This window comes from Actinia tenebrosa, unplaced genomic scaffold (assembly GCF_029948245.1).
Source record: "Actinia tenebrosa isolate PJP-AT-01 unplaced genomic scaffold, QUT_ActTen_1.0 PGA_scaffold6__47_contigs__length_16458017, whole genome shotgun sequence".
NCBI lineage: Eukaryota > Metazoa > Cnidaria > Anthozoa > Actiniaria > Actiniidae > Actinia > Actinia tenebrosa.
In genome coordinates, this window is record NW_028292583.1 from 8,215,508 (window position 1) to 8,243,032 (window position 27,525).

General features: G+C 36.9%; 2 protein-coding genes and 1 long non-coding RNA gene across 3 annotated transcripts; all 3 read right to left on the reverse strand.

Annotated features, from left to right (window-relative positions):
- Nucleotides 1–3,697: 3,697 nt before the first annotated feature.
- Nucleotides 3,698–4,809, reverse strand: LOC116289601 (uncharacterized). Its single transcript, XR_004196346.2, has 2 exons — nucleotides 4,564–4,809; nucleotides 3,698–3,900 (listed from the first exon to the last, which is right to left on the reverse strand). It is a non-coding gene; the product is annotated as an uncharacterized LOC116289601 (long non-coding RNA).
- A 3,446-nt stretch (nucleotides 4,810–8,255) lies between these two features.
- On the reverse strand, nucleotides 8,256–19,806 carry LOC116289610 (progesterone-induced-blocking factor 1-like). Its single transcript, XM_031696559.2, has 14 exons — nucleotides 19,112–19,806; nucleotides 17,084–17,203; nucleotides 16,443–16,576; nucleotides 15,961–16,069; nucleotides 15,663–15,844; nucleotides 14,789–15,013; nucleotides 13,506–13,671; nucleotides 13,259–13,409; nucleotides 11,973–12,063; nucleotides 11,156–11,258; nucleotides 10,690–10,820; nucleotides 10,502–10,586; nucleotides 9,694–9,843; nucleotides 8,256–8,616 (listed from the first exon to the last, which is right to left on the reverse strand). The coding sequence occupies exons 1-14, from the start codon at nucleotides 19,712–19,714 to the stop codon at nucleotides 8,548–8,550; spliced, it is 2,319 nt and encodes a 772-aa protein (XP_031552419.2). The 5' UTR covers nucleotides 19,715–19,806; the 3' UTR covers nucleotides 8,256–8,547.
- A 2,065-nt stretch (nucleotides 19,807–21,871) lies between these two features.
- Nucleotides 21,872–27,089, reverse strand: LOC116289575 (kappa-stichotoxin-She3a-like). Its single transcript, XM_089038544.1, has 4 exons — nucleotides 27,005–27,089; nucleotides 24,368–24,486; nucleotides 22,445–22,549; nucleotides 21,872–22,352 (listed from the first exon to the last, which is right to left on the reverse strand). Coding segments are annotated over exons 2-4 (210 nt in total). The 5' UTR covers nucleotides 24,471–24,486; nucleotides 27,005–27,089; the 3' UTR covers nucleotides 21,872–22,350.
- Nucleotides 27,090–27,525: the final 436 nt, after the last annotated feature.

Sequence of the window (27,525 nt, forward strand, 5' to 3'; positions counted from 1 at the left end):
GAAATTTTGACAAGTGTATCCTTTGATAACTTTTTTTTAAATAATTCTTCGATTAAGTTTTCCATGGAAGACATTTTTACGCTTTGAACTGCTGGTTAGTTTTACTCGAATTTGGAAAGTTTCCTTTAAATGGAGGTGAAAAGTCACAGTCATGGTGTATCATCCAGTAAAAACTGAACCTTTGAGGCTCCAAATCAACTTTGAAACCAAATGAGTCAATTCAGGTATTTTTATATATTTCATATTTTTTATTTTTGCTTATATTTGATTTTGATTTTTTTTTTTTTTTTTTTTTTTTTTTTCCATTGTCTTCATATTTACCACACTTTGTTAGGGGAGAAAGTAGGTACCCTTTCTTAAGAAAATAATAAGATTCCTCAATTTCTTGAATTAATAAGAGTCGCTTATCAAAAACTAGAAATAAATATTTAAAAGAAGAAGAAAAAAAAGTACGATCTTAATACGGTGGGGATCGAACCCACTTCCACCAACTTTAATTAGATAATTAATTCCAAAATACAGAAGAAAAAGCAGTGCCTTCATGCCATACCCCTAGACATCCGCTGGGTCATCGTATGGACTTCGGACATGACGGCGATTAAGTCCCTCTGCCCTTGGGTGTACGGATTACGCAGGATAGTGTTCTAGCCGAAGCATCAGGGGAGAGACTAGCCGGCCCCCAGGCCATATCTACAGCTAATCCCTTGCACTCTGCCACGCACTGGCACGTTGATTTGAAGTGAAAAATAATCTAGTCTATCTGGTGCATTGTTTTCATGACTATTGTTGTGTTAATTTCCAAAAATCGTGGCCCAGTGGAAAAAACTTGGACTTCCAAGACACTGAGTCAAGCACGTTTGAGTGAGATCAGTACTTGGATGGGTGACCTGAAATGTATAGCTAAACACTTTTATCGAAATTCTTTTTATTTTCATTTTTATTTTAAGATACTCGATTAGATATAGATCTTATAAGTGTTTTTTTCCACTTTTAATCCGCCATAGTGTAACCCGGCCATTTCTGTCTACCTACTGTACTACAAATACGGCTTTGAAAAGTCATGCATTGAACAACATATTAGCTCCCATTCTCCGTTTTGTTTCTGACGGTTTTCATTAAGCATTTCCTGTGTATAAGAACTGATTCCATTAATCAAATGGTATCAGTGTATTGTTTTGAGGTTGAAAGTCCCGGGTTGAAAGTAAAACAAGTTCACATCTAGAAACAACATTTTCCAGTCCACAAACTAGAGGCTAAAGTTTCCGAAAAATATAAGCCTGCATTCAAATATAAGCTCATTTTGTCTAATCATGCTGGCTGCAGAAAAGCTACATAAATGGCGAATACTTGGTGTAATATGTATCTCTTTGGGGGGGGGGGGGGGGGTGGTTTGTATTTCATTCAACAATTAAATACATTATATAAGAAAATATTATAGAACTATTGAATGAAAGACTAATTTAATTTCCCGATAGCACCCGATAGGAGGTGAACTGGAGGGGTAATTTTGACGACGGAAATGGCACGTAAAGGTATAGGATGTACAAGCATTCTGCTACACTGATTCTCTCTTTAGATTTAAGCATTCGGATGAATACCTCTGTTATTAAAGACTACAGACTCAGGTCATTTGTACTGGTTTAGCCTCGTTTATAAGTGAGCAAGTAACCATAGTAACCGGATGCAGTATGAACTTTGCCTTACCCTACTCCTGTGCGTCTTCAACTTGCGCGAGCGCGCTTCTTCCGTTTATTGTTTTGATTAATAAAAAATGGAACGGAAAGAGCGCGCTCACGCAAGTTGAAGACGCATGGGAGTAGGGTGAGGCGAAATTTAAACTCGGCATCCGGTTACTAAAAATAGGAATTTACATGCGCGTGCTTTGATTTTATTAAGAAGTTTCCCTCTCTTATTTATGCTCTCTTGAGTTTTCATATTTCCTGGCAGTTTTCGATAAGAAAGGCGGAAAACAGCGAGGCAAATATGTCCTATGGTACACCATTTCTGGACACCCCATTTTCTCCCCATTTCCAGACAGGATTCTCCAGAGTCAACAATATTATTATTCTATAGATTTATAAGATATTTATAAGTCCAGTTGATCTAGTTACTTATACATTCCTTTTCATCCTTGATAGACGACAATTGCGAGCAAAAGTTTATTTAATTATTTAAACAGATCTGGTTACGAAATAGTTTTTTTTGTTCTTTCTCATAATACGCCTTGAATTGACTTCCATTTTATTCTAAACAAAGAGAAGGGTAAAAATAGATATTAAACAAAGTTTATACAGCTATTTAAAAATGGTTCAAGGGGCGAAATGAAATCGAAAGATTATCGATCAGTAGCGATTGACGATTGCAGGAGCGAAAGCCATGGCCTGTGGCATGGTATCATTATCTGAGGTAAAAGCGAAATCGCTTGATAAAACTTCTATACAAATGGATGGCAGGGGCGGATCCAGGATTTTTTCAAAGGGAGGGTTGTAACATTGATTGAGGTGGTGGAGAGATATAGCTTACCAAAGGGTTACACACATATGTACACACTTTGCTGCTGGCGAGCATGGTTGTTTCAGGTCCCACAAACGGCGTATAGAAAAAAAAAAGCGAGCGAATTGTGTTCGTTCGGCACCCCTGTTTTAATGAAAATCGCGATGATGTTGGTGATGTCATGAAAATAATAATAATAATAAAAAATCACGATGGCTCTCATGGGGGGGAGGGGGGGAGGGGGGGGAGGGGGGGAGGGGGGAGGGGGGGAGGGGGGGAGGGGGGGGGGGGTTGCTCCCCCCAAAACCCACCCCTAGATCCGCCACTGGATGGGAAATGCAGAGCAGCAAATGGACTTTAACACTTCGCCTTAACCAAAATAATCCATGATCGGCAGCACTCGACTTGCACTATGCAACCAATATTATAAAAACATATTGACTTTTTAGTTATTTGAATTAGGAAAATTACACAAGCTTGAGCTTGATAGTTCATGTTCTACGATATGCCGGTATTAGAATATTGAAGGTAGCGGTATTTCGTGAGAATGAATTAATCTATAAAAATAAATTGAAAACGCAAGTTTGTTCTTGTAAGTTCATGTCAGTAATATGGGAAAATTCAACGCATATGAGATGAGAGTTGTATGTATTAGAATATTGAATATAGCACTGTAGTGCAAGTGTGATGACAGGGTGATGGACATCCCGAGGGGAGGTGGGTGGGATGAGGGAGTGAACATTTAGACATTTATACAGAAAAGTGGGATAGGTAATGGCGGGAAAAAAGTAAACATGTTTTGACTCCAACATTTGGGTTTAGCGAGGCAAGGGATCATTTTGACAACTGATATGGCACGTAATAGGACGTACAGGCTTTCTGCTACACTGCTACACTGATGATCCCTTTAGATTTAAACATTCCGGGTGCATTCCGCTTTTATTAAAGACTTGACTTGGTTCTCATCGGCATTTGAGGGATTTTTTAACCGTTCTTTATCTTTATAATTTTTAAAAAATTATTATTATCATTTATTTATTTTATTTTATTTTATTCTAGTTTTCAAATTTCCAGGCATTTTTCGATAAGAAAGGCGGTAAACAGCGAGGCAAATTTATCCTATGGTACACCATTGCTGGACACCCCATTTTCTCCCCATTTCCAAACTTTTTAGGATTCTCAAGAGTCAACAATTATCGAGATATAATATTTGATAGAAACTTTATTATATTATTCTATAGATTTATAAGATATTTATAAGTCCAGTTGATCTAGTTACTTATACATTCCTTTTCATTCTTGATAGACGACACTTGAGCAAGTGTTTTCAGTATTTAAATCTGGTTACGATATTGGCATTCTTGTTTGTTCTTCGTCATAAGATGCCTTGAATTGATTCATTTTATTCTAAACAAACAGAAGGGTAAAAATAAATATTAAAATAAAGTTATAAGCTGTTTCAAAAATGGTTGAATGGACGAAAAGTGAAGGGTTATCAGTGGCGATTGACGATTGCACAGCCAAAAGATCTTGGCAAGTGGTATGGTATCATCCTCTGAGATGAAAGGAGCGGAATCATCGTGATACAGAAATCATGAACCTCGCCTTCCAAATCATCGTCAGTAACCCAAAACATTCTGTCTCTCGTGAGGATACTTCCAAATGAAAACCAATCATGAATCTCCGTGGTTTAATTTTAAGAAAAATAAATTTCTGTTTTTGATAATCCGGAATCATGGATCACCCCCAAAATCGTATGAAGAATCACAAATGAGAGCTGAAAACGTTATAGCAATCGTAAAATCACCGAGCGACTTAAAAGACTAATCCGCTTCTACCCTGAAATCACTCTTAGTGTCTGTGGTTGGCCTCGTAACTACTGGAAATATTATAGAATTAAAAAGCACCTTTCTCATAATTATAAATCGAGAACGAAACATAGGACTCGGAAAAGAATTAGAAAAAAAGGCAATTATTTTTAATCTTCCTTGCGTCTTTCTCTGAACAATATGGAAACAAAAGTATGTTTTAAAAACAATTTGTGATAAAAAAGATGATCAAGTGGCATACCTTTTTGCTGAGATACTTTACTGCGTCAGATCTCATTCCAAGTTTCCTAAGACAACAACTGATGGATTGACAGCCATGACACATCCCTGTCCCTATTGCAAGACCGTCCTGCTTGAAGTATGTAGCGATCAGAAGGAATAAGAAAACTTGCCTGAGACTCACCATCTTGGCTGATGAAGGTAGTGTATGGTGGACAGTCCTCGGCAGTCGTTATTTATAGCGGGACGTTCAACGTTGTTTTATGGTTACCAAACGCGTGCATAATTAATTGTAATGGCTGGTGTTAGTCGATTTGACTATAGAAGGCTACGATCTTGCTTAAGCGTTTTTACTTAATCATTTTAAACGTTAATCGAATGTTGTCTGGTTTTTATGAAGTGCTTACAAAGGTTAGGCTTCCCTCGCCTTTCTTCGTAACAGTCACGAATCACTGATTACGAAATACCATGGCGTTCATAAGCGGATATCTTTGATCGTCACTTAGCCTAGTACAGCTGCCGGTAGTTGTATCGCTGCATTAGTAGTTCCAAGACGCCTCTATCGGTTGCTGCGGGGATAATTGGCTGGAATTGCTACGCCTCATCATGGTTTTCCCTTATTTAATTGAGCAATAAGATCAGGAACTTTCGCTCTCGCCATTTTTACAATTTGAAGTATGTAACGTAAAAAGCCATGTCCTGTCCATACGCACTGAAAGGGTTAGATGTATCTAGAGTTATCAATCTGGCTTTCACAGCGTATATCCGGAGGGAAGTCTGGGGTTGGGTATTGGAGGTATTGGGTGGCTTGTGTAAAAGTCAGCGACTTGGAATATTTTGGGGTGTAAATTAAAATTGAAATTTAGAATTTTGCCATTTTAAGATATTAGGGTATCGAAAAAAATTTTTTTAAATATTCTTTATTTCAATTCCCACGAGCATTTTTCCGATACTTTAACCCAAGTCCTCCCCCTGTCCCCTCCCCTGTATAGCTGCCGGTTGAATATAAATCTTTAAAATTTGTTTCCCTGGCGTGCACGACGAGCTAGTGGCAAGAAAACACAAGAATCGTAGGATCATGTCACGAAGTGGAAAGCTGTTTCTTATCTCTTTCATAAAATAATAAGCTCACAAATTTTTAAAAAATCGCGGAAAAACAAATGATGTTAACATTTTAGATACTCTTATTGGCTAAAATGACATTCCCATATATCATAGCGAGCGTTAGAACTCAGTTATTTGATAATTCTCTTGTGCCTATGTCTTATTTAATTTCATCTACCTGTAATAAGGTCTAGTTACGATACCTAGAACGCACAGTGTCTTATTTTCCTGTGTTAGGTCTTTCCATAAATGAAAGGGCTATGGTTCAGTAGCGTAGCAAAAAGCATTTAAGCTCAGTAAAGAGGATGACGGGATAGGGGGTCAACTGTTTACTGAACAGTTGTCATTGTTGGACAATATTGGAAAATGATAAACAAAAACAGTTTTTAAACGATTCTTTGTTTTATCATTTCAAAAACCCGCGTTTTTTTTCTAGCACCATCTCCACTCAGAAAGTACGGTTTGCAACTAATCGTCAGTATCGCAAAAAATGCTTGCACGAATCGTTAAGTGCTTATCCACTCATTTACTCGAGAAAGCTTATTTTTAATAGCAGTTGTTTTCGTAGAGAACGCACGTCTTCAGTAATTGGCCATTTTATCTAGACATCAAAGTGTCTGTATTAATTATATTTGCTCATTTAATTGCACTTAGATAAGAGAGAGAACATAAAAAATGAGTAGGTGAATTGCTAGTAATAGCTCTTAAAGATTCGCCGCTTTTCAAGTTAAGAATCCGGCGTAATTAATTGTAGATTAAGGCAGCCATGTTTATTAAGATCGGAGCTTTTGAACTTGTCAGTTGATTATTGCTTCAAGTTTATTAGTGCTTGTTTCTATGTATTATTATCCTATTCAAATAAAGTGGATATTATTGTTATTATTACAATCAGGTTCCATTTTGAATTGGGGAGTAATGTGCATACGTGTCGTGGAAACTGTGGCTTTATCTAGAGGATCATCACCGCGAAATGGTATTAAATTCCAGTTATGCACAATTTTGCCGTGAAAACAATGAAAAAACAAAAAGAGGATCAAGTTTCGCGTGTTTCACTGAAATAAGAAAGTATAATTGAAAGTATAAGTGCGAAATCGCTATTTATTTTTTACCAAAAAAAAGTTCAAATTAAATTGGTTTTTTTTTTAACATTGAGTCCTATTTTACCGCATATAAAACATTACAATAAAATATATACAGACAAAAAATAGAACATATATGAAAAAGCAAAGTTTCAAAGTGTACTAAAGCGTCGTTATCAAGACTGAAATTAATGGAAATAATAACTTCATATTCTCTACGTCATATCGCACTGCATTCCACGCGAGATGATTTAATGTTAGTTGCCAAACCGGTGTGATGAAGAATATCGAACCTGGTAGAGTGAAACCCCGTTAATCCGGCCACCGAAGGGACATTCCAAAGTGGTCGTATTAACGGGGTGGCCGTATTAAGCGGGCTGTAGAAAATATGTGTTTTATTGATCAGTACGAAACTATACTAAACAAATTAAGTCAGAAATATTGCATATTGTATTTTTAAATAATGTTTCTAAAACTTCTGATGCTATTGGAGCTCAGTTATAACTCACATTCAACAACTACGTGTTTCTCTGTTTGAAGTTGGTGTGTTGATTCTACAAAAAACATAACTGTAATATGTTAACCGAATGAATAAAAGAATTACAGATTTCAATTTGCAGCAATAAATTTACAGTATTTACATTAAGATCTAAGCTGTAACCTATATGTCCTGGCCGTAATACGGGGTTAAAAAGTATGGAAGTTTGTCAATGGGGCCACAAAAAAGTGGCCGTTGGCCGTATGAAGCGGGTACATTTTACAGTAAATGTATGGGCATTTCGTCGGGACCCAAAAGAACTGACCGCAATAACGGGGTGGCCGTATTAAGCGGTGTTCCACTGTAATTAAATTGTAGGGTGGAGGGAGGGCCGGGCGCAGTAGTCCAGCTCTTAATATACCTCTTTAGCTTCGTTGTTCGTTGCGACACATTTCCGACCATGTGATGCCACAATTGGGAGTTTGGTCATAAAGGTCTCAAGGGAATGTCATTTGATCTAAAATGTGCAATTTGCTTACGAAGCAAAAGAAGTCTATTGGATCGTGTATCGAGGAAGAAGAATAGAAAGAAGTCTTGTCGAACAGCCTATTTGCTTTCCCCTCCCACCCTCCCTCTTTTTCATCTAGAGTCTCACTTTGTCCTTGGTCTCTCCGGATCTATTTCCATTGTTCCGCCAATCAGACAATGGCGGCCAGTTTGGACGTTTCAAAACATCTCGAAGGTCGGCTATTAAAAGAAGTTTTCTACCCTTAATATAAAACTAAGAAAGATGAAGTTCGAACCTCAATTTAGACATATATCATTAGTTACTTTCATTGATGAAGGAAGGTAGTATAGCTAACCTAAGTGGATATGAAGTATATATTCAAGATAATTGGCAATGTTTTCGTTTTCAGTTTAGATAAAGAGAAAGTGAAATTCATCTTTTTAGACACAGGATGTTATTATGCTTTAGTGTTTTCTTTGCACGATTTCGTAAACCGTCTACACCGACAACCCCTAAGGGGGAAAATGACAAAACAAACATATAGATGCATTGAAATGTTGATTTTATTCATTCACTTTTTCTCTTGACAATTACATTTAGATTTTCTTCCTTTCTTAAAAAAAGAAAAGGGACGAAAAATTCTACTATGCAATGAAAATCACTATTTGTTTAAGTTACGTAAATCCTACTTTTATAAGCAAGTATTTTTTTGCTATAAAAAAATCGTTCGATAGAATATATTAGTTTGTTTATTTTCAAAGTTCTAGAAAATAGTATAGACAAATCATCAATTTTCATCCTATGATACAATTTCCAATATAGCCGCATCGATGTCTTTCACCTTGCTTTACTGTTGGTGTTCTGTTGTTTCAGCTTCCTATACCATGATGGAGGCTCTTGTTTTGTCTACGGTTAAATAATAAAGAATTGTTTGTCATCGTCTACAGTTTGGTCAATGGGTTACTGTAAATCATAAAGAAGTGTTTGTGGTCGCCTAACGACTTCAGTGTGCAGTGGCGAAGCGACGGGGATCGGAGGGAGGGGGGCAAAATGTTTTACTGCAGCTGTGAAGATTGCGGGAAACTTTAAAGATGAAGTGCTTCCGAGTGTGTTTTGGCGGGAAAATGGTACATTGCCCTCCCCTTTGACCGAGACCTCGCTACGCCATCGTTACGCCCCATCAACAAACTAAACATTACATCTACAAAACCTTAAAAATTTAGTACATATTTGCTTAGAATTGATTTTTCTGTTCTGTTCTTCCTTTTTTAATTATGATATAAGGAATCCAAAAAACCTTTTCGCAAAATGAAAAAGTAAAAATAATTTAATTAAAATACTGATTCGCCTTTCAGCATATTGAGAACGCGTAACCTCTAACTCAAAAGTTGGCGGCCTACATTAAAGGCAAAACTAGTTTCTGTAAAGAATCTCGATTTTGAATGCGTAAAAGATTGTTTCAAAAGTTTAGAACCTTGTTTCATGAAATTAACTAAATTTTTTGGAAAACAAACAAAGGAAATATCAGTGAATTTTTTAATAATTCCTTCCGTTTTTAGTTAGGTATAATAATAATTATAATATACTGATAAAATTACTTCCATTGTGCTGTTTTTTGTTTTCGAGTTATAGTCTATTATGAACTATTTTGTATCTGAAGCTTAGTTTCGGCCATTTTTCATTTCAAATGAACTTGTCAAGATGATAATATTCATATTTTCATGTTATCGAAAATTTTCTTTCTTTAACGTAATTTATAAATCAGTTCTTTTCGTTCAAAGGCAACGAAAATTGCGAGAGACGTTGCAAGCAAATTTACAAACGTAGACAGACCTGCGTGTGTACACCAAAGAAAGTGTTATATAATTAGAAAGAATGTTTGTAAAGTTTTTGTTGCCCGCTTCCGCTGTATCCTTAGAGGGAAACCAAAAGCCATGAGAGCAAATAGCCAAAAGGAAAAAGTATATTTTAATCTTTACTTACAAAAATAGTAGGTTTTGGAGCAGTGACATGAATATCTGAAGACTGAGCTGAAGTTCTATCTCTACTGAACGGGCCATGAACAGAAGTAGAAGTACGTGTTGTTTGGGAAGGATTTAAACCAAGAACGACTTGCTTTATGACTGACATCTCCTGCACAAAAGGAAAATCAAAGACAAAATGAAACGATGTAAACAAAACCCAAAAAACTATACTGAACAGACACGCCAAAAAGCGCGGGAAAGAGCGCGGGAAAATGTTACGGGCGGACTTCCTTTGTTGTGTGAGTGTGTTTTCTCTCTCTTTCTCTCTCTCTCTCTCTCTCTGGTCATTTTTCGGCTTTTACTTCTGTCTACGAGACTTCCTTCGGTTAAAGTAGATTGTGAGGCTGCTATTGACTTAATGTTTTCAACTTTGGATTTATTGCACTTATTTCTGCCTTTTACGAGCACCATTCAAGTATTACTGATATCATACCAGGTGATCTCTGATCAAGCGGTCTATTGAAAAAACATGGCGACCGAAGTCAGAAAAAGTTTCTCTGAAACTTTGCTTTCCTAGCTACGTTATGGACTAGCAATACATTTAAAATTCTACCTATACTTATAACGAATACCTATGGGTCAAATGGTGCGTTGTGGGTTCAATTCTTTTACGAAATTATCGTGAAATGATAGCTCTTTGTTCGCCGATAAACAACTGAAACTAGGACTGCCTGATCAACTATAACAATCCTTTGCACGCGTTCCCCGAGATCACCTGGTAGCTGTTAGGAAATATAACCTTAGCTACCTGTGATTTTCTTACTTACTTCTCTCTGGTTGAGTAAACGTTCTAAATCCGCTGCCATGCCATTTTTCGTTCTATTCAGTTCTTCATTCTGTTGCTTCAATTTTCTGTATTAAAGATTTACTTATTAATATCTTTTATTGAAAGTTAGTAGCAATAATAATAGCAATAAAACAAAGAAAAAACCGGGGGTAAAATAGTAGGGAGTACCTGTAATCATCTTGGAGAAGTGAAAGCTGCTTTTCAAGGGATTGATTTTGGTCATCGCGAGTCTTGATGCTTTCTATTAAATAGTTATAAGGTTGCTGTGCTTCATTCAGTAATGACGTTGCACTATGGAGCTACAATGAGAAATAGAACGTAAATATAAAAAAACGTATTTTTTTACAATTTCTTTTCTTCCGTCCTCCGATGAATTCCCTAGGATTTTTTTCCTTCCTTTTTTCTTCTTTTCCTTCCCTTCTGTCTTTCTTCCTTCCCTTTCATTTGCCTGCTTTCCTTTCTTTCTTCAGGAGTCAAGATTGCCAATTATAACAAATATGTTTTTAAGTTAGCTGGAAGTTAAATAGTGAAAAAAGGAAGCATTGTGTCCTGTGAAACGGTTAACGATAACTGAAAGGCAGGAAAACAAACAGATACAATTAAACTAACTAATGTAGCTCATTGATAAACATACCTCTTCAGCGAGCTGATCTTTCTTTTGGGACTCTCTGTCCAGTTCATTTCTAAGAGAAGTATTTGCTCGCTCGAGTTGCAGCACTCGTCTTGCAAGATGTACGCTGCAAAAGGAAGGACTGATTTTTCAATACTTCGACAAATATCGATTTAGAGAATAATGCTTGCTACCATGATACTCCTTTCTCTCAGGGTATATCCTGCGCTACGTCGCTCGCTCATCTAAATCCAAGAACTCGATGGGCCAAGAGGCAAGAGCCGAATGGAATAACTAATAATTTTAAAATATTCTCCGGTTAAAGAAAGTACCATAATTTTTTTTTTCCTTTTTCAAACAAAAATACCACACTACTAATTTTTGGCCCGTCGATTTTGAACGCATGCGCAAAGTTCAGTTAAAGGTCTACTGATATGAAAATCGTTTCTCACGGTATAAAAGAAAAATGAAAAATAAAATAAAATGATAATAATAATAAATAATAATAATAATAATAATAATAATAATAATAATAAAAGAATCTGCACTTCAACGAACAGGGCCCGGTTGTACGAAGCCTGGATAGCTCTATCCAACGGATAAAGCCTTATCCAGTGGATAAGCCGATGCTGTAATCCGATAAATTTATGCAGTGGATAAGATTTATCTGTCGCATAGCGCTATCCACCCTTCGTACAACCGGGCCCTGTAGTGTACCACGTGACCTGAATGATTCATAGTTTGCGCGTCCCGGTATTCGAGAATATTCAATTTGATTGATTAAGAAGAGATCTCTCTTCACGAATGCCCGACGCTTCTTAATGCACTGTCTCTTCTATACCTCTGTTGCATTCTTCTTTTGGTTGTGCTTGGTACATTTGCACCGTATCCATAAGCGAAAAGAACTCTTTCTGCTTCAACTTCATTGTCAACTGAAAAGAAATCCCGATATCATATGAATAAACAGTTAATTAGGGTTTGTCCTGTCCTATTAGACTTCGAGCGGTCCCACTTTTCCCTCCAGAATCAGTAAAAACGAGTGTTGTTGGATTCCTGTGGACGCGCGCGGCTCCAGTCTACGCGAGTCCACAGGAATCCCAAAACACTCGCCCTTACTGAGTTTGGAGGGAAAAGTGGCACCTCGCAGTCTACTGTCCCATAGGAAATTCTGCTAATCAGAATAAAGGAAAGCCATTGCAATCACTACCCTGCAGTCGACGTAAAATATTTTTTGTTTTGGCACACCATTGTCCTTTTAATGTTATTTTTAATCATTTTCGATTTCCTGGGAGACTAGTAACTAGCTGAAGGATGTACCGACACTCAATATACCCCTTGCAAGTGACGTTAAAACAGCTCAATTTGGAAAACAAAACAAAATAGTTTCAATCTCCTGAGAATTAGAAAACTATTTTTATGTCCTCCAACTGAAATTCACCTGAATTCCCCAAGAGCTGCAAGGGGTCTATATATAAGCTTTATAGTATAAACCCCCTACCCAAGAACTGTCATTATCTAGGTAGTTCCCGTGACACACCACGAAATATAACAAGAGCCCTCAGGCAAGTGCAGGGCGCACAAAGTGAATACTCTGCTGCAGATATATAGATACAAGTTGTCCATTACACATTTACTGCGATTCCCAGTCACACGCGACCAACTAGACCTTCATCACGAACGAAAAATTGGGTTTGGATGGACGTCAAACAAAAAGGTTTCTATCGGTTTTTACACCAAGACTGACGTGAATACTCACGTAAACACGTGCAAACACCGTTGCCCTTAACTCATGCTTCTTGTCGCTGTGAACTTCTCGCTCGGGATATATTTTCTCAAAAATGTCAGAGGATTCCAGCTCCAAATCTAAAACGCTTGATTGCAAAGCTATCGGTTAAAACTATTGCAGTTAAGTGTTTGAAATTCGGAGTCGGAATGACCTTAGACATGTTTAAGAAACCCTTTTGATTGACGTCGAATAAAACTAAATTTGTCGTTTTTGATTTATGTGTCAGTTGGTCACGTGTGACTGGAAATTGCAGTAATCATGCTAAGAAGCAAAAATTATCAGAAGGAAAATAAAGCCCTTTGCTCATGTTTCCCTTAAGGTAGATAGTGCTCCTCTCTTACTTTCAGCAGCTTGCATTATCACATCATCTAGTTCTTGTTCCAATTTTTCGTACACATGTAATTTTTCTTTTAGCTCTTTCACTTCTGCTTCAGATGAGGTAACTCGTTTATCGCTGGTGTTTTGTAGAGCGTAGAATTCTTTGCTCAGAACCTATAGAGGAAAATGATGGAAACAGAGAAACACCCTTAGCCAAGGCAGCCCAATAAAAAGTGGTTGAATAAGAAAAATCCAGTTATGCAAAGTTACCTCATTCTTTTTGTTGCACTTTTCATAATCCAGTTTTGTTTGATTTAAGTTCTTGGAAGTCTCATCTAGAACAATCTGAAGTCGGTCCACTTCAAACTGCTTCAGCTTTAAATCATTTTGAAGCTCTGACTGCTTGCTATCTGCACTTACTTGCAGTTGACGAAATCTTAAAATGAAAGAAAAATAACAAATATCTCCTTGAATTTTTTTTTGAGAAACATTTGCTTGAGGAAACATATTAATAACTATCCAACCAGCAAAAACACCTTAATTAATATCTCCTTGATCATTGTTTGGGTTGGAGATATTGAATTATATTTGATTAATTTTATATTTGAGTGATAGGGATGGGTATCAGGGAAATTGGGTTTTCTTTGGGTCTGATACATAAAATTATATGAATTAAGGCATTTTACATTTAATTTAAGGACGAGCATCAAGGGAAATTGGTTTGGGTATTTTATAAAGGGTTAATTATCTAGGCACGACCACATCAATTTGTAACTGTAATTTCGTGTTAAAATATATGCTATCATCATCATCATCATCATCATCTCCATCATCATCATCATCATCATCATCATCATAGCCAACTTCAGATGTGGGCGCTGCGGCCAAACGCAGGACGAGCATCAAGGGAAATTGGTTTGGGTATTTTATAAAGGGTTAATTATCTAGGCATGACCACATCAATTTGTAACTGTAATTTCGTGTTAAAATATATGCTATCATCATCATCATCATCATCATCTCCATCATCATCATCATCATCATCATCATCATAGCCAACTTCAGATGTGGGCGCTGCGGCCAAACGCAGGACGAGCATCAAGGGAAATTGGTTTGGGTATTTTATAAAGGGTTAATTATCTAGGCACGACCACATCAATTTGTAACTGTAATTTCGTGTTAAAATATATGCTATCATCATCATCATCATCATCATCATCTCCATCATCATCATCATCATCATCATCATCATCATCATCATCATCATCATCATCATCATCATCATAGCCAACTTCAGATGTGGGCGCTGCGGCCGAATGCAGGCTACTTTGGAACAACAAGCAAGAAAATGCAGTCGTGTCATCATGTTCATGCAATCACAGCGTTTGGAGATGAAAGCCATTAAAGAGTCATGAGTATTCCATGAGTAAAAGGTGCAGGTGCGAGTAAAAATTGTGGGTGCGGGTAAAAAGTGGGGTGCGGGTAAAAGGTGCGGGTTTCAAAATCTTTAAGATCTTCAATAACATGTACATCTGACGGATCTGCGTACTTACTCCAGCAATAGTTGATCATATCTGGCAGTAGCTTCCCTCTCGGCATTCTTGGCTCTCTCTTTTTCACTGAGCGCGTTGTCCCTTGCTTCCCTCAGGCTTCTGTTTTCCCTTTCATACATTTCTTTTGTGTCATTTCGAATCTTTTCAAGTTCTGCATTTGTTTTCATACTGATGTTGCTAAGTTCTTCTTTTAACTTGACTTCGTATTCTGATTTATATTGCTCCCTGTAAACAATAGACAAGCTTTCATTTGCATTCAATCGTATTCAAAACGGATAGACTTTACTGCATGCGTAAAAAATAGCCACGATCCTGGACAAAAAGTGTTAAGAATTCGCTTCTTCAAAATTGAATTAAGGGTTTTTCTTACAAGTGGTCTCCCCCCTGGTTCCATGTTGGTCTGTCTGGTTGAACAATGATCCAGCCTTATTTCAACACTGTTTTGGAGGGGGCAGGTTTTATTAGCTTTGGTGATTTAATGGGGTGTTCATTGAGTTTTGTTCAATATTGTGCCTGTCCGAAGCCTGTGTGTAGATAACCCACTATCATCCTCTCAAATTTAGAAATTACTAAAGGAACTCTATAGTTAGGGAATATCACAGAAAACACGTCTAGTACACCCAGCAGTACTGATAGCTTGTCTTGACCACAGGCAGCCCAGGGATTCCTGTGTTGTGTACACGGACGTACGAATGTTTGACGGACGGAAGTGACGTAGTATTCAAGCAATCAAAAATTAACTCCATGGTTTACCAATTTTTCTTAAGTATGTGGTGGGAGCTCTGCTATCATACACACCACAAATACATTGCTTGGGCTGCCTGTGGTCTTGACTGGGACAAATTTGACCTTTTATCATTTTTTATTAAAATACCTTATAGTAATGTATTTTTCATACAGCTCTTCTCTTGCTTGTTTAGCAACATTCAGCTGATTTGTTGTTTGTTCTAGTTGGTCTTCCATTATGTTATATCTGGTGCTAAGCTCCTGGACATGTTTATTGAGGTACTCCTTGTCTTGCTTTAGTAATGCTAATGACTGCTTTGTAGCCTGCATCTAAAAGAATATAAATTGTGACACCACTTTGCATCAACAAATGAGTACGGCAACAAATCAACAAAAAATGGATGTGCAATGAGGTGGAAATTGATAAATTGATAACAGGTGCTTACTTCCTTATGGTATTCGTGTAACTCATCTATTTTTGATTTCAGACTTGCTTCAAGAACTGTGTTAGATTTCTTCATCTCCATTACTTCCCTATCCAACGAGTCCCTCTCCCTTAAAAATTACAATCGCAAGGACTGGACATTAGTTAAATTTAGTCTAAATAAACTTACAGAATGTTTCAACATAAAAATAACAATGAAATGAATAGAAATTCAACAGTTCTCATGACCAAATGCTATGTTTCACAGGTAATGAAAGTGTGGTGTAGAAACTGTAAAAAGGAGGGTGTGTTGTGAAAGAGTGTTGGTTTGTCCTGGGATTGAACCATGACCCCCTGCATGAAAATCCAATGCTGAACCAAGTCAGACAAAAGTTATTTGGCATTTTTAGTTGATGTATGAGATTTGGGCATGGTGTGGCTGCATCTGTTAGCTTTCCTAAAGAAACTGTGATAGATATACTGATTTGTAAAATTTATTCTTACCCTAATACATTATCAAAGTTAGATTTCTTGTAATCTCCTTGCTCAAGTCTTGACTTCAGCTCATCTACCTGAAGGCTTAGTCTCTGGGCTCTGTACTCAAGCTCTGATCTTGATAGCCTCTCCTGCTCTGCTTCCTTTTAATAAAACCATCGAATGAAGTAAAATCAGTTTTTTTTTAAATATTTAAGACATATATGAAGAAATAAATAAAGGGTGGTGATGTGAAGTGGGTAACTACTCAATTAGCATTTGTTTGTTCAACCCATAGGTTGTTCAGAGTTCATTAAAATATTTTTTTGTTTTATTAAAAAATTTTATGGGTAGTACACTAAGATGTATCAACATTGGGTTAAGTACCAGTTACCTATTTCACACCACGCGCCATTCCCTAGAGAATAAGATTCTCTGTTTGAATTGTATCCAATATACTCTTGGGAATGGCATGTGGCCTGCAATGGGCAAACAGAGAACCGAGATCAATTAGGTCTATTAGCTCAGTTTTACTATATGATCAATTTGTTAAATTTTCAAACTTCTACCTTTCACTCTCAAGGGCACTCTATGGCCCCAGTGTTATCAAAATTCTACCATAAATGTGTGGAGTACGAAATATACAGGCTTTTTTATGAAGTTTTCATTACTTTTTGATAGGTAGCAACATCTTCTTCATTGCTTTGTAGCTGTCTTGTAAGAACATCAACCTGTTGATGTAAACTTTCACACTCCAGTTTGTAAGGGTTTGCAGCTTCATAGATCTTGACCTGTAAGCATAAAACATTTATGCATTTCCCACAATATATCAAAGGAATACAGTAAAATCCCAGTCATAAGCCCTAAGTTTATACCTGTTCAGAGATCTCTTTTGTTCTTAGGATACTTCTTCATTTAAAGCTACATGTATTTTGCTGGCGGCAGAATATTTTTCAGTTCCAATCAAAAATAATTTAGCGATTTAGCTACAAATAATACAACTCTGAATAAAAGAGAGATTAGAACATTTTTGAAACAAGCAATGCAAGGCCAAACAAAGTTTCCAATTTTTTAGGCGAAAACTAGGGATGGCTAAAAAAGCTGCAGCCAAAATTTCAAAAAATTCATGACAGCAATTTATCAAACTCACTTCAGACACAAATCAAATTGACAAAAATATACAACAGTAAAAATGTTTGATTTGGCAAAAATTTGTTCATTTCAATGACTCTAATTATCAGTGTATGGTCAGAATAACGTGAAGAATTTAATATCAAATTTGCCCAACTTGGAAACGAAACAGCGAAATGATCTGAAATTTTCTACACTAAGCCACATCATAGTTCTCTAAAACATATCGAAGAATCAAGTCATAATTTTCTTCTGTTATTACATCACATGCAAATGAAGAATAGAAGAACAATGAAATCATTTGATAATGGGCTTATAACTAGGGGGGGGGGGGGGGGGGGGGGAGTTATAACTGGGATTTTACTGTACAGTATACATGTACACTATAATTATGAACCCCATTGCATTGATAAATATTAAGTATAGAGTGTCCCCAAGGCTAAAATTGGATTTGCTGAGATTATTAGAGTGCAAACAATATAACCGTGAAACTTTAGTAATATAAATAGCACAATTTTATGCAAATTCCATTGTTTTCTATTGTTTAACTAGCACTATTTTGTATTATTTAGTAATATTTTAGTGTTTCACGGATTAATTGTTTGCACTCTTAAGAAAGAAAAGAATATCATAGATTGAGATAGTGATCTATTAGGCCACTGGTAATAGGAAGTCGAACTTATTTCCAGAACTGAGATCTTGCCAATTTTTTTTTAGTAAGAAATTTGCCCACCATCCCCTCCCCTATTCACATATAGGCTAACATGTATTTTATACAAATGTCATATTTTACATTTTAAGGTGCAGTATGATATGCGGTATTCCAATAAAGTGAGACAAGATACAGTATGAAGCACTTGGGCCAAGCTAGAAGATTCAGACATAATTATGTTCCATATTAGTGTGCATACATGTATACAAGGCCCGTATAAGGCCAAATTGGGCCACAAATAATGGTTGGATAATAAAATGCCAAATACTGCAGACTCAATAAAATATCCACCCTACTGAACCCTAAAATATATAATAACAAAATATGCATAAAATGGAAAGGATTATCCATCATGGATATAAATCAAAGATTTATGGCAGTTGCATGGATCACAGCGTTTTTGACTGGACTGCTAGTCTCCATCAGGCAACTGTGTAGACTGGAAGGTATACGGTAGACAGTATATAAAAAGACCACCTTCCAGTCTACACCTTCACCTGATAAGACTAGCAGTAGCAGTTAAAATGTCCTTGTCCTCCTAACTGCCACAATCATAAGACAAATGAATAGGTATGATCTTTAACATATATAGGTTTGAACTATAGAGCTTGTGCATGTTATTTCATAACCACCATTTTGGTCGACAATAACAAAACATTCCCTATTGCTTCTCTTGTTAGATCAACCAACATGGCAGTTGTTTCATTGTCATTCATATCAGGGAATTTGAGTCACAAGGTTACACACACTGTATTATACATTTCCCCACATCCAACATCACCTATGGTATTATGTTTATTAATCAAAACCGCAATTGGATTAGGTTAAGAAATTGAAGAAGCATAAAAATAATTACCAAAACAAAATCTTTCAAACTGATCTGATCCTGGTCGGTGGATTTCAGTTCTAGGTATTTTTCTCCAGGTAAAACATTCAAGTTATCCAAGCCCTTTCTTAAATCCCCTGCTTTTTCCTGTAGTCTTTCATTCTCCTCTTCAAGCTGATGCTGCCTAGTCATTATAGCATTTATTTCTTGTCTCATCCGTTCAAGTTTTGTTTGAGACTCCTCTTGTTGTAATTTTAACTGAGATTCGAGCCTCGCCTGAAGCATGAGCTTAGCATGTCTATTTTCTGAAACTTTTTCTTCTAGGTCGTCAACTCGGTTCATATGCTCAGCCTTCAAATTGTCAATCATGAGGTTTTTCTGACTTAATTCAATTTTCAGCAGCTCTAAATCGTGCATCAATTGCTTTTTCTCTATCATTTGTTTTGTGACTCTATTCTCGGCATCGCTATCTGCATTGGTTGTAGATAATGAAGAGGACATCAAGAATGTTGAAGAAGAGTCTACATCAGCACTAGTATTGTTCAAGTCAGTGTCTGTATCACTCATCGTGTTATCAGGTTCAATATGACGACCCGAACGAGCTCTCCGGGATCGAGAATAGCTCTGAGACATTCCTATGCTGTGATTATCCAGTACATGGACAAGAAACCCAGTGATCTATATAAAGTCAAGTTTATAAAATTTTCAAGTTTCGAACTCTTTTTCTTCCGTTACCAAAACACTACTAGTTCCAGACTCTTGGCGTGCGGCATATCCCATCAAGCATTGCAAGCACATTCAACGGTATGTGGGCTTCCTGTGTTGGCTTAGGGGAAAACGTCTGAAAATCCGTTCTAATCGATTGCAGCCTTTTAAATAAAAATTGATAATGTCCTATACAATAGCTGTATCGTAATAGCTTTGTAACGCGAGAAAATCAAACCAATGGCATTTGCACAGCTTTTTAGCAACTTTCATGCCAGTCGATCTGGTGCAGTAAAACACTCTCTCTCCGTTCTTTAGGGCACGTAATTACTAACGTACTTACGTACTTACTAATTAAGTCTATTCCAATCAAATTTGGTTAGTTTAAAGCAAAGCTAACCCTTTCTTTTGTCTTTTGATTGTTTGTTTTTGTTTCCTTGCCTATAATTGTTCTCATTGGTTTCTTTTGTCTTATTCCATCATATATAAACGCTTCTTTCTACCACCTCTTTCTCTTTTACTCCGACGAAGGACTAGCGTCCGAAACGTCAGTAAGTTTTTTCATCTTTTTACGGTGTATGATTTACCTTCTTATCATTACTGTTCATTAGAAACACCGATGCAGCTCACACTAGTTTTTAGCTAGTTATCTCTTCTGTATAAATAAAACTGTGTATGTGTTTTTGGATATTTTGATTGTTTTGTGTTTGTTTATGTTAAATAGCTAATTTTCTCCAGTTTTACGTGGTATGTCCTCTTATTTACCACGATTTTCATCATCTAGTCTTCAAAATGCGTAGACGAGGGAGTCCACAACATTTCTTGACGACTACATGATGAAAATCGTGGTAAATAAGAGGACATACCACGAAAAACCTGAAGGAATTACAAGGGCGGATCCAGGGTTTTTTGAAGGGGGGGTCTCAGGGATAAATTTTGTGGGCAAAGGAATCCCAGTCGCATTTTTACCACAGGAAGCCCATTTGACCTCAGGAATGACAGGGGGGTCGCGACCCCCCCCCCCCCCCCGACCCTCCCCCTGGATCCGCCCTTGAATTTTTTTTTTTTACCACAGATAAAAACGCGGATTTTATTACGAAAACATGATAAAATTTGAGAGAAAAACGGTTTTAAGCGCTCACTCGATTTGCTGACGTAATTTATTGGTATGTCCTCCTATTTCCCCTGCCTCTAGACCAATCAGAACGCGAGAAAATTTACAAATGTGTAAAAACATCGACTTGATAATTTTTTGACAGTTTTTAACAGAGCAAGAAATTAAAAAACCCGCAGAAACAGTTTTGGAGTTTATCAGCCTTTTGACGAAGTGCAGTCTGTCCAAGAAGGCTCCTACAAGTTGAAGACCGCATAAAGAATTTCAATTCAGGGGCGCTAGTTGAAAAGATTTCATGGGTCATCGGTGATCGTACGTGACACTGATTCGCATGAAAGTGACGTACAAAGCCCTATCGAAATTTGGTTTTGGAGCAGTTCAATAACCGTCCAAAAATTTCTTAGGCCCCGTCCACACCTATCCGTAAATTTTTGTATCCGCAAATTGTTTTTTGCGGATACGAAAATGTTCGCGTCCACACGCAGCGTATTCGAATCGTTTTCACTGTCCACACGTATCCATAAATTTCTTGATCCGCCCTGATGCACGCTAGTGCCTAGTCCCTTTGACGGATAGTTTACGTCAGCGTATTCGAAAATTTGCGGATACAACCGTCCACACGTATCCGTATTCGGAGCATATCCAAAAATTTCAACTCTGGTGACCGTTTTCGAAAATTTCTGGATACGGATACAAAAATTTCCGGACACGTGTGGACGCAACCCGTATCCGCAAAAAAAAAAAAAAAAAAAAAAAAAAAAAATTGCGGATACAAAAATTTCCGGATACGTGTGGACAGGACCTTAATATTCTCTTGAGATCGGGCTTTTTTAAGCACTTCATTTCACTCGTAGCACGTTTTATCGGGTCTAAAACCAGATGAAACACTGCTGCTTGTTCATTATTAAACATTACACCCACGCGACCTTCTGCTTGATGAACGTCTCTGGTAAAAAAAAGGGACAAGTGCATTTCAATAATTTACTTTATTGAACTTCTACAGGTAACAAGTGCAAATACGTTTTCACTAGAGAGCATGTAAGTTTACATTTTATTATATGATTACCAATGAAATATCTATTTTTCTCTATTTCGAAAAATTGATATCTTCACACGTGAAAATAACATGTTATTTTCACGTGTGAAAATAACACCATTGCGATGGCTATTCAAAAAAACACGGAAAGAATTGCCTGAAAAAGCCAAAACATACTTCATTGACAATTATATAATAAACAGAATATTACATGGGCGCTTGGAGATACGAAATTTATCTTCTCGTGTTGAAAATCTCTCACTCGTTCGCTGCGCTCACTCGTGAGAGATCTTTTCAACACTCGAAGATAAATTTCGTATCTCCGCGCGCCCATGTAATATCCTCTATTTATCTTATGAATTAAGTAATTTCCATGCTTTCTTATCCCTCCAGTGACTGGTTGGACCTGTGTGGTTCTGAAAAAAGTATATTTCATATAAGTAAATTTGAGAAATCTTTATCAACGATATCATACATGAAAAATTTATTTCGAAAAAAAATCACTTACAGCACGTCCCACAGGTTTTGCGACAATGGGAATTTCTGTAGGCCATTGAAGTCTTACAACGAAACTGAGTGCATTCGCTCTTCGGCAAGTTGTCACTGCAACCCCCTGAAAAGAAAAAATAACATTGACGCCAACTTGGTTATTATTGACAGAGATTATGTGGTTAACAAACGTCTCTGACGCACTCTCTAGAATCTCACCCCAACAAGTTCCAGCTGGAAGCCAACTCCCACAGCTGGATGTTCACCACGTCACCAAAACCCTACCATCATCTCCAATAAAGCTGCAGCAGATTCGTAATGAAACTACAAGCGACTCAACCTTGAGCAAACTACGCGAGGTGATCTACCAAGGATGGCCAACCGAGATGAAAGAATGCCCCAAAGCATTCCACGACTATTGGAACTTGCGTGAGGAACTAACCATTGAAGATGGCCTAATCCTAAAGCAAGATCGCATAGTTATACCATCTACACTCAATATGCCTCAAAAATTTCAATGACTCTATGACCCGGGGGGGGGGGGGGGGAACTCCGGAAAAAAAGTACCGGGGATGCTCGTCGGAAATTTTCAAGAAGATCCTTAAAAGATACCGGAAGTTTTTAAAAAAGGGCGTGACTGAATGATCTTTAACCCCTAAGAGATACCACAACAAATGATATTAAATTTTATATAAAAAGCGCCCAGGATAAGCCATATCGATGCGCGCTTCTCTCCTTTTCCGACACCCTAAGAGATACCAGAAAATGCTGATTTCCAAAAACTCGCATTTAACACCCTAAAAGATACCAAACCGCAAATTTTTACCCCTAAGAGATACGACGAGCATTCCCGGTACTTTTTTCCCGGAGTCCCCCCCCCCCCCCCCCCCCCGGCCTTTATGACTACTTATGGCGTGGATCACATCTCAGTTCTCCAATGGAACCACAGTCCAATCGATCCTCAGAACTCATGGTCCAAACTGTGAAAAACATCTTAAGAAATGCGACGAAAAGGGGGAAGATCCCTACCTTGGAATCCTATCGTACCAGACAGCACCAGTCAGCCACAACCTTAAGTCATCAGTAGAACTATTATCAATCAATCAATCAATCAATCAATCAATCAATCAATATTAAACAATCGTAAGTTCAAGACCACGTTACCAATGGCTTAACGAGCAAGAGGTGTACCAACGACATCAGTTACGAGCCTCCTACTACATCCGCACTGCTGGACCGATCCTGAAGCCTCTGGAATCAGGTCAACCCATTAACATTGACGACCACCAAAGCCAGAGATGGGAACCCGGAAAAGTTTTCAAGACAGCAAAAGAGCCAAGAACATACATTGTAATAAAGCGATAGGACAGAAGCTGTTTACCGTCTTACTGGTGTACAACTAAAACCAAGCTTCACTCAGAAAAACGAAGCCAAAACACCAGTACAACCGCATCCTGAAACTGGAACACCACAAGACAGCCCGCCTGCATCACCACAGAATAGCAGTCCTTACGTGTCCACCTCTGGGAGAATCTCAAAACCACCAAAAAAACTGGACATTTAATGAAGAGAATCTTGTTGTTGACAATTTGAACAATTGAACTGTGCCCTATGTTTTGTTTAGCACCACTTGTTTACTGTGTAACTAGCTTTAATGTGATATGCATTAAGCCAAACTCCTACCCCCACCGGAACACGCGCCAGTACTTTCCCAACTCCCCATATATCGTATGACAGTAGTTTTCTGGGATTCTGAATTATTGAGGTTTGCATAAAACACGAGTAATTGAAAGTTGTTAAGAGAATGAATACTGAAAGTATTGTATCAGGGGTTACGTGCACTTTAATAAGATCCATTTGTCACTAGCTTCAGTGATCTTCTCATTGCCGGTTCACCGTTTTTTTAATGATTGACGAAAGACTAGTTACTTTGTTTACTTACTCTTCTCTGGGTTTCTCTTCCCATGGCCATCTTCACGGGCTACTATCTCCAAAGACAAACACAGTGCAATCACGATGAGACAAATAACCATTTGAGACTTCATTGTAATTCTTCGAGTTCTACAAATTCATGTATACGAGGTTACCATGAAGAAGTATCCTAGCACTTCATTTTTAGGGCTTTTTAGGGCTTATCATTGAGCACCATATTTGGTAAAAATTACTAACTTACAACTGTACAATGGACAAATGTACTTTTGTCAAAGTTTTTCGAAATCAAATAATCGAAAAATCAAATAACTGCTTTTTTTGTTTGTTTGTTTTTTTCTTTGACACTTGGTATATAACAAAGCAAAGCCCCTTCCCTCCCCTCTTCCCTATGGGAAAAAAAAAAAACGGGGAGAGAGCTCCATCTCTGGTTTTCCCCGTAGGGGGAGGGGGGGTGGGAAGCGGCTGTACACAGGCTACAAAATGAGGAATAATGCAACACGCATATATTAAGCCTTTACCGTTATTAGCGGGAAAGTCGTAGCTTTCAACTTTCCGACAAAGTTTCGTCTGCAGTATCTACTTTTTTTTTGTTTTTTTAAATATTTATTTACAACTTAAAGAATAGCACACTAAGTGTGCTACACGAGATTTTTCTACAACATGATTTATATTTTATGATTTACATCTTTTTGCATCTTATGATGAAAAGTTTACATCATTTTAACATAATTACTAGTATAAATATATTGATGTTAGATTACAGCACACACAACAACAAACACAAAAAATATATATATATAAATATAAATACACGAACAAACATAAGATTTGCCAGTTATTTGATTATATCTAGTGCGAGACATATTTTCCCCCATTTCTTTTTGTGTTTGAAAATAACGTTATTCTCCTTGGCTACCTTATACTCAATTCTTTCATTTTGTCTCAAACATTTTGTATAAACTTTAAATTAGGAGTTTTCTGGCTCTCTCTTGCTTTATATAAACACACTTTGTATGTTAATATGATATAGTTGATTATGGTATCATCTACACCTAAAATAATATTGGATTTATTACATTCTGGTAAGTGAATATCAAAATCAAAGAGCCAATTCCTTAATTCAAAATAAAAATTCATTGATTCAATGCATTCTACAAAGAGATGATCAATAGTTTCAGGATATAATGAGCAAAAAGAACAGGACGGGTACTCCAAAATTTTAAAACGGTGAAGATCCCGGTTGAGATATAATATATTATTCAAAATCTTGTATTGAAAATATCTCGAGTATGTATCGATTGCTGTGGTATATATTCTGTTATAAATTTTGTTCCAGTCCAGGAGGTTCAATTCTTGATTCATTTTCTTGGTTATTTTCTCTTGCGACGTAGGAGGGCGAAATTTCACTTCGATAACTGAGGTATTGATAAAACTTATGTGTCGCAACTCTTTCAAGTTCTATCCTATCATTCCTTAATTCTAAATATAATTTTGAACTAATTTTGCTTTTTATCTTGTTTATGTTTTCATTCATCATCTTTTTCCATAATGAAGGAATTGCCGAGATTATTCCTGCCCACCTTAAGTAGTCCTTCTCTTTTAGGCCTTTGTTTTTTGCATATTCCCATGTTAGATTGTAACTTCTATCGTATAGATCGTCAATTGTATTTATATTACAATTGGAAAAATCCTTGTAAAAGACTGATTTATTTGCAATTTTAATATATTTGTTATTCCAGAGATACTGCTGACCTACTTTAGTAGGACTGTTAACTTTTTGGTCAGTTATTTCGGCCCATCCTTTTAGAATCAATTTATAAAAAGTGGGAATATATCTACTATAAGTGGAGAATTTTATTAGAAAGGTTTTACGAGGTACGTAAAACGTCTTCTAAGGTATGTATACAGGAAACTATCATGAAAGCTTGCACTTTTGGCGCGAAATTCGTTCCTTTTTCTGCGCCTCGTAAAAACAAACAGTTCTCGAAGAACAGCTAATTTAAAATGAATTAATTAGAAAAAATGAGTTATGCTTTTTTGTTGCTATTGTTTAGAATATTGAATGTGGTGGTATATAGTGTCTATGAGAGTAAAAGAGTTGGTCAAATTGGAAACGAATATTTTCATTGAATTGGTTCACTCCAAGAGAAAATGAATATTCTCTTGGTTCACTCACCATAGTATAATATAAATGTGTATTAAAAGATAATTCTTTTCGTATTCAATCTGTATCTATTTCACGGGTTTAGTGATTTCACTATAATAAAAACAATTAAACAACGAACGACACTACTCCCAAACTAGGATAAAAGCTCCACTGCATAGGATTGAAACCACTTGTAAAACTTCAAAACCTATATTTACCTAACCACCACATATTAAGAGATAACGAGCTAAAAACTAGTGTGAGCTGCGTAGGTGTTTCTAATGAAACAGTAATGATAAAAGGGTACATTTTACACCATAAAAAGATGAAAAAACTTACTGACGTTTCGGACGCTAGTCCTTCGTCGGAGTAAAAGACGAAGGACTATCGTCCGAAACGTCAGTAAGTTTTTTCATCTTTTCACGGCGTAAAATGTACCCTTTTATCATTACTGTTTCATTAGAACAATAACACACACATTAATAATGTTGGTTGCATTACCTTTGAAGCTTAGTAAAAATCTTCTTAGTTGAGGAATTGTTTCTCTCTTGTTCGTGCAGTCAGGAACAAATTAACTGAAAATATGTTATTGTCTGTCTAGATATTTGAAAATTGGAATAAATTTCAATATTAAGTCCGCCAATCTTTGATTAGCCTGCGTGCAATTAAAGACCCATTGCCACTTACCGTGAGGCATCACAATTTGTTTACATTTTGAATCGTGTCACAACTGAAAAAACAATTCCAACCTTTTGAATAAACTCTTAGATATTCCCTAAAGCCGTAAAATAATGTAAAAGAATCATTTTTGTGCCTTAGTGCTATGTCGGAAAAGGATTTAATATGAAGTTATTTTTTAATATATGAATCTTTGAATTTCATGGACCATGAAATTCATCTGTGACCGCGGTGCATCACGGTCAGTGACAATGGGTCTTTAACGTTCGGCTGCACGCAAGCTTATGAGCTGCCTTGCAAATAGTATTAACGGACTTTGTTATCCAATAGCAACACAGTTAACT